At 71.5% G+C, this 11,693-nt stretch overlaps 1 protein-coding gene across 4 annotated transcripts; it reads right to left on the bottom strand.

The window, feature by feature from the left end:
• Positions 1-3,334: 3,334 nt before the first annotated feature.
• PIH1D1 (PIH1 domain containing 1) lies at positions 3,335-11,674 on the bottom strand. Of its 4 annotated transcripts, XR_007770198.1 has the most exons (11): positions 11,547-11,649; positions 10,786-10,891; positions 10,166-10,232; positions 9,880-10,065; positions 8,841-8,902; positions 8,613-8,697; positions 8,271-8,367; positions 7,263-7,353; positions 4,270-4,413; positions 3,470-3,863; positions 3,335-3,397 (listed from the first exon to the last, which is right to left on the bottom strand). XR_007770198.1 is itself a non-coding variant. In XM_050927739.1 (10 exons), exons 2-10 carry the CDS (start codon positions 10,867-10,869, stop codon positions 3,816-3,818), a joined length of 864 nt encoding a protein of 287 aa, XP_050783696.1. In that variant the 5' UTR covers positions 10,870-10,891; positions 11,606-11,674; the 3' UTR covers positions 3,335-3,815. The 4 variants fall into 4 exon arrangements, 3 of the variants coding, with proteins under 3 accessions (XP_050783696.1, XP_050783695.1, XP_050783697.1); XM_050927739.1 differs by having other exon boundaries at positions 3,335-3,863; positions 11,606-11,674; XM_050927738.1 differs by having other exon boundaries at positions 3,335-3,863.
• Between the last annotated feature and the right edge of the window lie 19 nt (positions 11,675-11,693).

Here is an 11,693-nt window from a genome sequence, read left to right as displayed (position 1 = left end):
CCAGGGAGAGGACCCAGGAGTCCTGGCTGCCAGCCCCCTCCCCTGCTCTCACCACTGGACCCTGTCCCCCTCCCAAGGCAGTGGTCCTGGCCAGCTCTGAGCTCAGCCTCTCCTGGGCCCCAGAGCTGCCAGCTGTCAGTAGCCCCAGCCGGCTGGGAGGCAGCTGCCCAGACCGAGATGTGGGGGGGGAACGTGCCCCAGTGGGAGACAGATGGTGCGAGCTACTCAGGGCACAGCCCCCCCGCTTGGCGGGTCACAGGGGAGCAGCAGGCAGCTTTGAGCAAATCTGTGACCCCACAACCCACCAGACCCCACTGCCCTCCCAGAGCCAGGGAGAGAACCCAGGAGTCCCAGCCCCAAGCGACCCCCTCGTTCTACCCACTAGACCCCACTCCCCTTCCAAAGCCAGGGAGAGAACCCAGGAGTCCTGCTTCCCAGCCCCCCCCCCCGCTCTAACCAATGGACCCTAATCCCCTCCCAGAGCCAGGGAGAGAACCCAGGAGTCCTGCCTCCCAGCTCCCCCTGCTCTAACCAATGGACCCTACTCCCCTCCCAGAACCGGGGAGAGAACCCAGGAGTCCTGCCTCCCAGCACCCCCCCCCGCTCTAACCAATGGACCCTACTCCCCTCCCAGAGCCGGGGAGAGAACCCAGGAGTCCTGGCTCTGAACACCCCCCCTCCAGTCTAACACCACTAGACCCCACTCCCCTCCCAGAGCTGAGGAGAGAACCAGGGAGTGCTCCCCCCTCACCAGTGAGAATTACATCCCAGGAGCAATGGAAAGTATCCAGCACCAGATTGAATGGGTGGGTGGGCGGGTGGGATAATGAGATGCAAATATATGCTCAGAGGAGCGAGTGTAGACAGGGTCTGGGAGTAAAGAGAGAGAACGGGCTTGGGGCCCCCCCATGTCTGAGTTTCTGGGGTGGGGGCAGGAGCCAGGGACAGCACCAGACCCCCCAGCACAGCAATGAGGCCTTAACTGGCCTCAGGGAAAGGCTGCAGGTGCCCCCCTCCCCCAAGGGGAAAGGCCCCATCCCCTGCCCCCCCGAGCCAGCCAGTCCCTGCCCTGGGGCCGGGTGGGAGCCAGCGCCCCGTAGAGGGGACAGGCCCCTGCCCCATCCCCTGCCCCCCGAGCCAGCCAGTCCCCGGCAGAGGGACAAGGCCCTGCATGGGGCGGCAGAGAAAATCCTGCAGCCCCTGGCGCGGCTGGCAGATGGCTGGGGGGCGGCAGGGGGGCTGGCTGTGAGGGGGGGAACAGGCTGTACCCAGGAAGGTGAGAACACAGCGCGGGGAAGGCGGAGCTGGCAGAACACAGGCGGGAGGGAGAGAGAGAAACCCGACTGGGACAGAAATCAGAGCTGGAGACGCGCAGAGCCCAACCAGTGCCCCCAGCTGGGCACGGCCGGGCACTGCCCCCCAGCCGGCGCTCCCATCCTGTCCCCCCCAGCTGGGCACGGCCGGGCACTGCCCCCCAGCCGGCGCTCCCGCCCCCCCCAGCTGGGCAAGGCCGGGCACTGCCCCCCCAGCCGGCGCTCCCGCCCCGTCCCCCCCAGCTGGGCAAGGCCGGGCACTGCCCCCCCAGCCGGCGCTCCCGCCCCGTCCCCCCCAGCTGGGCACGGCCGGGCACTGCCCCCCAGCCAGCGCTCCCGCCCCCCCCAGCTGGGCACGACCGGGCACTGCCCCCCAGCCGGCGCTCCCGCCCCCCCCCAGCTGGGCACGGCCGGGCACTGCCCCCCAGCCGGCGCTCCCGCCCCCCCCAGCTGGGCACGGCCGGGCACTGGCCCCCCAGCCGGGGCTCCCGCCCCCCCCAGCTGGGCACGGCCGGGCACTGCCCCCCAGCCGGCGCTCCCGCCCCCCCAGCCGGGCACGGCCGGGCACTGCCCCCCCAGCCGGCGCTCCCGCTCCGTCCCCCCCCAGCCGGGCACGGCCGGGCACTGCCCCCCAGCCGGCGCTCCCGCCCCCCCCAGCTGGGCACGGCCGGGCACTGCCCCCCCAGCCGGGGCTCCCGCCCCGTCCCCCCCCCAGCCGGGCACGGCCGGGCACTGCCCCCCCAGCCGGGGCTCCCGCCCCCCCCAGCTGGGCACGGCCGGGCACTGCCCCCCAGCCGGCGCTCCCGCCCCGTCCCCCCCAGCTGGGCACGGCCGGGCACTGCCCCCCAGCCGGCGCTCCCATCCTGTCCCCCCCAGCTGAGCAAAACCGGGCACTGCCCCCCAGCCAGCGCTCCCATCCTGTCCCCCCCAGCTGGGCACAGCTGGGCACTGCCCCCCCAGCCGGGGCTCCCGCCCCGCCCCCCCCAGCTGGGCAAGGCCGGGCACTGCCCCCCAGCCGGGGCTCCCGCCCCCCCAGCTGGGCACGGCCGGGCACTGCCCCCCAGCCGGGGCTCCCGCCCCCCCAGCTGGGCACGGCCGGGCACTGCCCCCCAGCCGGCGCTCCCGCCCTGTCCCCCCCAGCTGGGCAAGGCCGGGCACTGCCCCCCCAGCCAGCGCTCCCGCCCTGTCCCCCCCCAGCTGGGCAAGGCCGGGCACTGCCCCCCAGCCGGCGCTCCCGCCCCATCCCCCCCCAGCCGGGCAAGGCCGGGCACTGCCCCCCAGCCGGCGCTCCCGCCCCCCCCAGCTGGGCAAGGCCGGGCACTGCCCCCCAGCCGGCGCTCCCACCCTGTCCCCCCCAGCTGAGCAAGGCCGGGCACTGCCCCCCCAGCCGGCGCTCCCACCGTCCCCCCCAGCTGGACAAGGCCCGGCACTGCCCCCCCAGCCGGCGCTCCCGCCCCGTCCCCCCCAGCTGAGCAAGGCCGGGCACTGCCCCCCCAGCCGGCGCTCCCGCCCCGTCCCCCCCAAGCTGGCCAAGGCCGGGCACTGCCCCCCCAGCCGGCGCTCCCGCCCCGTCTCTCCCAGCCGGGCACGGCCGGGCACTGCCCCCCCAGCCAGCGCTCCTGCCCCGTCCCCCCCCAGCTGGGCAAGGCCGGGCACTGCCCCCCAGCAGGCGCTCCCGCCCCGTCCCCCCCCAGCTGGGCAAGGCCGGGCACTGCCCCCCCAGCCGGCGCTCCCGCCCCGTCCCCCCCAGCTGGGCAAGGCCCGGCACTGCCCCCCCAGCCGGCGCTCCCGCCCCGTCCCCCCCAGCTGGGCAAGGCCGGGCACTGCCCCCCCAGCCGGCGCTCCCGCCCCGTCCCCCCCAGCCGGGCAAGGCCGGGCACTGCCCCCCCAGCCGGCGCTCCCGCCCCGTCCCCCCCAGCTGGGCAAGGCCGGGCACTGCCCCCCCAGCCGGTGCTCCTGCCCTGCCCCCCCCCCCGCCGGGCGCGGCCAGGGCTGCCAGGCACAGACAGACGCCGCCGTGGTTCTGTCGCAATGTTTATTCCGCTCCTTAGGGTGCAGATTTGACACGGCACGAGCCAGCCCCCCTGACAAGCCAGCTGCCCCCCCCCATCCCTACGCCAGGGCAGCAGGGGACTGACTCCCCCCCCCCCAACAACTGGTCTCTGGGCAGGCCAGGAGCAAGAGCTGGAAAGAAAAACCCAGGAGCCCTGGCTCCCAGCCCTACCCCCCTTGCTCCAACCACTTGGCCCCACTGCCCTTCCAGAGCTGGGGAAAGAACCCAGGAGTCCTGGCTCCTAGCCCCACCCCCTCCGCTCCAACCACTAGACCCCACTGCCCTCCCAGAGCTGGGGAGAGAACCCAGGAGTCCTGGTTCTCTTCATCCACCCATTGCTGCTGGGCATCAGAGCCCCAATCCCCCACATGCCAGCTCCCCCTTGGTCTGGTGGAGGCCCCCCAACTCTGGATCCTGGAGTCTCTCCTAAGGGCAGAGGGGGGGTCTGCTCAGGGGGGCCCCAGCTGGGGCTGGATGGGCATCTTCACAGTCAGCACCTGTGGGGAGACGAGGGGGGGATGAGAGGGGAGGAGCTACAGCTGAGCAGCGAGGGGGGGCGGGAACACTGCAGAGGGGGAGGCAGAGTCATAGCTTGGAGGTGGGGTCAGTGTCTTGTGGGAGGGGAGTTTTTGCCCCAGGGGATGAGAGCTCGCCCCACTCCCCCGCTGCAGAGGGGCGGGATTCCCTGTGGGGGCAGGGACAGGGGGTTCCCCGGGAGGCTGGGTGATGGAGGGGCAATGGGAGGGGTTCCCTGGTGGGGGGGGCATGGACAGGAGGTTCCCCAGGGGGCTGGGGGGGTTCCCCGGGGAGCTGGGTGATGGAGGGGCAATGGGAGGGGTTCCCTGGTGGGGGGGCAATGGGGGGGTTCCCCGGGGAGCTGGGGGGGTTTCCCGGGGGGCTCACCGCGGTGCGCCGGTGGAAGCGGGCGTGGCTGCGCTCCGGGACGATGTCATGGGGGATGTAGATGTCGAGGACGTAGGGGTCTGGGCCCCCCCGCAACACGACCCGGTCCTGCCCCAGCTCCAGGGAGAGCTCCCGCGCTGAGCCCTGCGGGAGGGGTCATGAGAGCCTGTGGGGAGACACCTGCCCCACAGCGCCCCCCGAGGGGAGAGACCCAGCCCCAGAGCACCCCCTGCAGAGAGAGACCCATCCCATAGCGCCCCCCAAAGGGAGAGACTTGCCCCACAGCTAGCGCCCCCACCCCACAGTGCCCCCCAAGGGGAGAGACGTGCCCCACAGCCAGCATCCCCGCCATAGAGTGCCCCCTGCGGAGACACCCGCCCCCCCAGCCAGCGCCCCACCTCCCACCACCCCCTGCTGGGACAGACCCCCCCCCCCAGCCAGCGCCCCGCCTCCCAACACCCGCTGCTGGGACAGACCCGCCCCCGCCCACCCCCAGCCAGCGCCCCACCTCCCATCACCCGCTGCTGGGACAGACCAACCCCCCGGCCAGCACCCCATCTTCCACCACCCCCTTCTGGGACCGACCCCCCCCCCCCAGCCAGCGCCCCGCCTCCTAACACCCGCTGCTGGGACAGACCCGCCCCCACCCACCCCCAGCCAGCGTCCCACCTCCCACCACCCCCTGCTGGGACAGACTCGCCCCCCCCAGCCAGCACCCCACCTCCCACCACCCCCTGCTGGGACCGACCCGCCCCTGCCAAGCCAGCGCCCCGCCTCCCACCACCCCCTGCTGGGACAGACCCACCCCCCCCCAGCCAGCGTCCCACCTCCCACCACCCCCTGCTGGGACCAACCCGCGGGGCCCCCCCCCTCCCCCCAGGAGGCGCCCCGCCTCCCATCACCCGCTGCTGGGACAGAGCAACCCCCCGGCCAGCGCCCCATCTTCCACCACCCCCTGCTGGGACCGACTCCTCCCCCCCAGCCAGCGCCCCGCCTCCCACCACCCGCTGCTGGGACGGACCCGCCCCCTCCCCCCCAGCCAGCACCCCACCTTCCACCATCCCCGTCTGGGACCGACCCCCCCCCCACAAAGCGCCCCGCCTCCCACCACCCCCTGCTGGGACCGACTCCTCCCCCCCAGCCAGCACCCCACCTTCCACCACCCCCTGCTGGGACCGACTCCTCCCCCCCAGCCAGCGCCCCACCTCCCACCACCCCCTGCTGGGACTGACCCCCTCCCCACAGCCAGCGCCCCACCTCCCACCACCCCCTGCTGGGACCGACTCCGCCCCCCCAGCCAGCGCCCCACCTCCCACCACCCCCTGCTGGGACCGACTCCTCCCCCCCAGCGAGCACCCCACCTTCCACCACCCCCTGCTGGGACCGACTCGTCCCCCCCAGCCAGCGCCCCACCTCCCACCACCCCCTGCTGGGACTGACTCCTCCCCCCCAGCCAGCGCCCCACCTCCCACCACCCCCTGCTGGGACCAACCCCCTCCCCACAGCCAGCGCCCCACCTCCCACCACCCCCTGCTGGGACCGACTCCGCCCCCCCCCAGCCAGCGCCCCACCTTCCACCACCCCCTGCTGGGACCGACCTGCCCCCCCCCCGCCTCTCACCACCACCTGCTGGGACCTACCCGCCCCCTCCCAGCCAGCGCCCCGCCTCCCACCACCCCCTGCTGGGACTGACCCACCCCCACCCAGCCAGCGCCCCGCCTCCCACCACCCCCTGCTGGGACTGACCCACCCCCACCCAGCCAGCGCCCCGACTCCCACCACCCCCTGCTGGGACTGACCCCCCACCCAGCCAGCGCCCCGCCTCCCACCACCCCCTGCTGGGACTGACCCGCCCCCTCCCAGCCAGCGCCCCGCCTCCCACCACCCCCTGCTGGGACCGACTCGCCCCCCCCGCCTCTCACCACCCCCTGCTGGGACCTAGCCGCCCCCTCCCAGCCAGCGCCCCGCCTCCCACCACCCCCTGCTGGGACCGACTCGCCCCCCCCCCGCCTCCCACCACCCCCTGCTGGGACCGACTCCCTCCCCCAGCCAGCGCCCCGCCTCCCACCACCTCCTGCTGGGACTGACCCCCCACCCCCCAGCCAGCGCCCCAGCTCCCACCACCCCCTGCTGGGACCGACCCGCCCCCCCACGCCTCTCACCACCCCCTGCTGGGACCTACCCGCCCCCTCCCAGCCAGCGCCCCGCCTCCCACCACCCCCTGCTGGGACTGACCCCCCACCCAGCCAGCGCCCCGCCTCCCACCACCCCCTGCTGGGACCGACTCCCCCCCCAAGCCAGCGCCCCGCCTCCCACCACCTCCTGCTGGGACTGACCCCGCCCCCAGCCAGCGCCCCGCCTCCCACCACCCCCTGCTGGGACTGACTCCCCCACCCAGCCAGCGCCCCACCTTCCACCACCCCCTGCTGGGACCGACTCCTCCCCCTCAGCCAGCGCCCCACCTTCCACCACCCCCTGCTGGGACTGACCCCCCCACCCAGCCAGCGCCCCACCTCCCACCACCCCCTGCTGGGACTGACCTGCCCCCTCCCAGCCAGCGCCCCGCCTCCCACCACCCCCTGCTGGGACCGACTCCCTCCCCACAGCCAGCGCCCCGCCTCCCACCACCCCCTGCTGGGACCGAACCGCCCCCCCCGCCTCTCACCACCCCCTGCTGGGACCTACCCGCCCCCTCCCAGCCAGCGCCCCGCCTCCCACCACCCCCTGCTGGGACCGACTCTCCCCCCCAGCAAGCGCCCCGCCTCCCACCACCTCCTGCTGGGACTGACCCCCCACCCACCCAGTGCCCCGCCTCCCACCACCCGCTGCTGGGACAGACACCCCCCCACCTTCCCAGCCAGCGCCCCGCCTCCCACCACCCCCTGCTGGGACTGACCCCCCCCCACCCCAAGCCAGCGCCTCGCCTCCCACCACCCGCTGCTGGGACAGACCGGATGCTGGAGCAGCCAGGAGCTCCCCTCAGCAGAACTCACCACTCTGGGCAGGTGCATCTCAGCCAGCAGGAATTCGGGGGGCCCTCCTGCCGGCTCTGCCAGGATGGTGAATTTGGGCAGCACAGGGGAGCTGCAGAAAGAAACGGGGGTGGGGAGGGCAGGCGCTCAGAGGGGGCAGGTCTGAGCTCGCTGCCTGACATGGCACAACAGCCAGCGACCCACTGGGGACAGGCCGCAGGGGGGGGGGACCCCAGCAGAGAGAGGGAACTGTAGGGGGAGGGGATTTCAGTACCCAGTAAAAATCCCTGTCGGCTCCCCGACACACACATCCCGCTTTGGCCCAAGGCCCGGCCATGGACCCAGCCCCACAAGTCTGTCTGGGGACGGCACAGCTCCATGGGTCTCTGGCTTGTCCCCCGGCTTTCGCTGCAAGAGACCCCCCCAGGGGACACACCCAGGCCTGAGCCTTCTGGTTAATTTCAGCAATGGGAGGGGGGGCCTTTAACAGCCTCTCAGGCAGGGGCACCCCCCCTGTCCTCCCCAGCATACACAGCCCCCTCCACCAACCAGGCCAGCCGGACCCTTGCAATCACGTCCCATTGCCCCGCCCTGTCCATCCTGCTGCCTGGAGCCCCTTGTGCAGGATGCCATTGCAAAGCTGGGGGGCTGGGCTTTTTGGGGGTGCTGGAGAATTCTTTGTAGCCCCTCAGGCTCACACGTGACCCACGGTTCTAGGCTTCCCCCACCCCAATGGAGCCGGGCACAGTCGGCTCGGAAAAGCTGTATTTTCCATCCCTAGGTGCGTGCCTGATGGGGGAGAGCCCATTGCACTCCTGGGGGCCCTGGGGGGGGGGGTCAGACACCTGCTTATTTCCTCACTACACATGGAGCCAGCGGAACTCTCTGCCACTGGATTTCCAGAACAGCAAACATGTGGGGGATGGGATTGGGGAGGGGGTTGTTAAAATCCACAGCATCTCAAGGAGCTCAACCTACAGGGGGCAGAGTCTGGGGGGAGGGTAATCAGACACCCCCCCCCCCACTCACCTGAAGTCCATCTCCTGTATGATGGGACTGGACTTGGTGCGGATGGTCTGTCCCGAGATGGAGCCCATGAACTTCCGGTTCTTCAGGATTCGCCACGCTGCAGAGGGGCGGGGAAGGGGGTTAATGGAGAGGGGCAGATTGGGGGCAGTGGAGCAAGAGCCCCCTTACCTCCCACAATCCTGCCAGTGCCCCTCACTCCCAATCCGCAGCCCCCTGCTAGCCTAGCCCTGGGCTCCCCCCAGCTCTGCCAGTGCCCCTCACTCCTGACCTGTAGCCCCCTGCTAGCCCACCCCTGCCCCCCCAGCCCTGCCGATGCCCCTCACTCCCAACCCTGGACAGTACCTGGGTGATTGATGTCCATCTTGTACTTGTCTGCCAGCCCCTCCAGGGCGACGGTGATGAAGAACTCTTTGAAGAAGGGGTCAGCCTGGCACAGAGAACGGGCAGGGTCACTGGGTCCAAGGGGACAGCGTGGGGAGCACTAGGGAGATGCACCCCCACCCCCCGCACACACATTACCTCCCCTGCCCCACCCACAGCGCAGGGCCCAGCCCAGCAGGGGGCGCTCACCTCTACTTTGCTGAAGACGCCGGAGTTGATGACCACGTCATACGCGGTGCAGCCGTTCCCGCCTGCGACAGAGAACGACTGTGATCGCTGAGCTCCCCTCCCCCCGGCCGGGGCTCAGACCCAGTGCAGCCTGGTCTCAGGCTGGGTGGGAGCCGGCGCCCCCTGGAGGGACAGGTCAGTAACTCATTCCCTGCCCCCCCGAGTCAGCCAGTCCCCGCCTGGGGCCAGGTGGGAGCCAGCACCCTCTAGAGGGAAAGGACCAGCGCCCCATTCCACACCCTCCTGAGTCAGCCAGTCCCTGCCCGGGGCTGGATGGGGGCCGGCGCCCCCTAGAGGGGACAGGCCCCATGCCCCATTCGTCACTCCCCTAAGCCAGCCAGTCCTTGCCCTGGGCAGGATGGGGGCCGGAGCCCCCTAGAGGGGACAGGCCCCGTGCCCCATTCCACACCGCCCTGAGCCAGCCAGTCCCTGCCCGGGGCTGGATGGGAGCCGGCGCCCCCTAGAGGGGACAGGCCCCGTGCCCCATTCCACACCGCCCTGAGCCAGCCAGTCCCTGCCCGGGGCTGGATGGGAGCCGGCGCCCCCTAGAGGGAAAGGATCAGTGCCCCATTCCACACCACCCTGAGCCAGGCAGTCCCTGCGGGGGGCCGGATGGAGCCGGCGCCCCCTAGAGGGGACAGGCCCCGTGCCCCATTCCCTGCCCTGGGCCAGATGGGAACCGGCGCCCCCTAGAGGGGACAGGCCCCATGCCCCATTCCCTGCCCCCCTGAGCCAGCCAGTTCCTGCCATGGGCCGGATGGGGGCCGGCACCCCCTAGAGGGAAAGGTCCCGTGCCCCGTTCCTCACTCCTCTGAGCCAGCTAGTCCCCGTCCTGGTGCTGGCGCCCCCTACATGGATAAGGGACAGGAGTTCTTGCTGAGAGTCGGGAGTCACAAGAGATCCCAACAGTGGGTGTCTGTATGCAGTGGGGGCCCACAGGGGTCAACGTGGGAGGTTCCATCCATAGGGTGGGGGGGGTCACAGCGCGGGGGGGCCTCACTGTTGTCCAGCTCAGCGTGGGGCTCCCCCAGACTCATGGGGATGCGGAAGGACGAGGCGCTGTCCGACTCGATGAGACACTCCAGCTCCTGGCGGCTGAGGTCGGGGGGCGCCGGGATGTGCAGCGACCGGCAGATGTTCACAAACACCTTCTCCTGGGAGCCCGCGTGGGTCTTAATGCAGAAGCCTGGAGGGAGAGGGAAAGGAAGGGGTTGGTGCCCCTCACTCCCGATCCACAGCCCCCCCCAGCATCCCAGCCCCAGGCTTCCCCCGGCCAAACTCCATACCAGGCTGAGGCTGGATCGGCTTCGAGTCACGCACCGAAGGCATCGCGCTCTGGATCTTCTGGGTGGCCTGCAGGGATAGGGGAATGAGACAGCACCAGACCCCACCACACTCACCCCTCGGTCCCTCCAGACCCACACGCCTGCAATGAGGCCCCAGCACAGCCAGGCCCTTGTGAATGACTCCACAACTACTCCCCCTACCCGGGACCCCAACTGTGAGCCACCCTCGCTGCTCGCCTCAATTCAATCGCTGCATCACCTGGAACGAATGAGAGTGGGACCAAGGGGGGATCCCACCAGTTCTCACAGGGCTGATCCTGCGCCACCAGATCCCATCAGCCCCCCGCTTCCTCCTTGCAGGGGCTGATTCCTCTGCCAGCTCCCTTGGCCAGATCCCACCTACCCACCGCTATCAGAGTGCCACAAACCCCGCAGGTGGGGAGGAAGCAGAGGCCACTGGGTCAACATCGCACCAAGAGATCCTTAGTGAGACCCAGCCCCTCCGGCTCCGAGGCCTTGGTACTCCCCGACAGGGCCCCACAAGCAAAGCCAGCCTGATGCCCCCACAATGCTCCCCAGCACCGGGCGGGGGGCGGGCAGGAGCTGGGCCGCTCACAGACCTGGAGCAGCAGCTGTCTGAACTCCTCATCGTCTTCCTCCTCCAGCTCTGCCGAGAGCAGGGACTTGTCCGTCTGGGAGGCCATGAGCTCTGCTCCGGGGACGGGGCTGCAAAGCAGACAGAACTTCAGACAGACGTGCCAGCTGACGTGGCGTGGGAGCGAGGGACCACCCAGCCCTGCCAGCCCCAACCCTGCCCCCTACCGCCATGGGCAGAGAGGCCCGCGGCCTCCCAAGCCAGGCCTGGTCCCTGGCAGCACGGACTCTGGAGCAGCGCTGGAGCCCGGGGCAGCAGGACCGGCCACCGGCTCAGGGAGCGGATCGGGGCACCGGCTCCTGGGGCGATCCCTGCAGCCCCCCCAAGGTGTCACCCCCCCAGCACCGTGCCAGGCTGCCAGCCCAGGCTGATACCAGCCCCCATGTCCCATCCCCCGCTGAGCCAGGCAGAGAACCCAGGAGTCCGGGCTCCCAGCCCCCCAACCACTAACCCCCCCCCCCCGCCCCCGAGCCAGAGAGAACCCAGGAGTCCGGGCTCCCAGCCCCCCAGCCACTAACCCCCCCCCCCGAGCCAGAGAGAACCCAGGAGTCCGGGCTCCAAATCCACCTCACTAGACCCCCCCTCCCAGAGCCAGGGAAAGAACCCAGGAGTCCGGGCTCCCACCACTAGACCTCACTCCCTCCCCAAGCCAGAGAGAACCCAGGAGTCCGGGGTCAGGGACGGCGGGAGGTCAAATCAGCTCCCCCCCCCTCCCCGGGCACTGACCCCTGCCCTTTGCCTCCCCGCTGCTATTGGCAACGCTGGCCCAAGCCTGCGACACCCACTTCCGGGAGCGTTGACCCAACTTCCGGGGTCTGTTGCCACACTTCCGGTGAGGACAGTATCGCTTCCGGGGTAGGGGGTTTCCGCCGC

Source organism: Gopherus flavomarginatus, chromosome 18 (assembly GCF_025201925.1).
Source record: "Gopherus flavomarginatus isolate rGopFla2 chromosome 18, rGopFla2.mat.asm, whole genome shotgun sequence".
Classification (NCBI taxonomy): Eukaryota; Metazoa; Chordata; order Testudines; family Testudinidae; genus Gopherus; species Gopherus flavomarginatus.
This window is presented reverse-complemented; position numbering and strand designations above follow the sequence as displayed.

What these genes read in the sequence shown, in the direction of transcription:
- PIH1D1 (XM_050927739.1), bottom strand. Translation starts at nt 10,869, where the DNA reads ATGGCCTCCCAGACGGACAAGTCCCTGCTCTCGGCAGAGCTGGAGGAG. An exon ending in TCAGACAGCTGCTGCTCCAG is followed by an intron (nt 10,233 to 10,785) that starts GTCTGTGAGCGG and finishes CTATCCCTGCAG; the next exon opens with GCCACCCAGAAGATCCAGAG. An exon ending in ATACAGGAGATGGACTTCAG is followed by an intron (nt 7,354 to 8,270) that starts GTGAGTGGGGGG and finishes TTCTTTCTGCAG; the next exon opens with CTCCCCTGTGCTGCCCAAAT.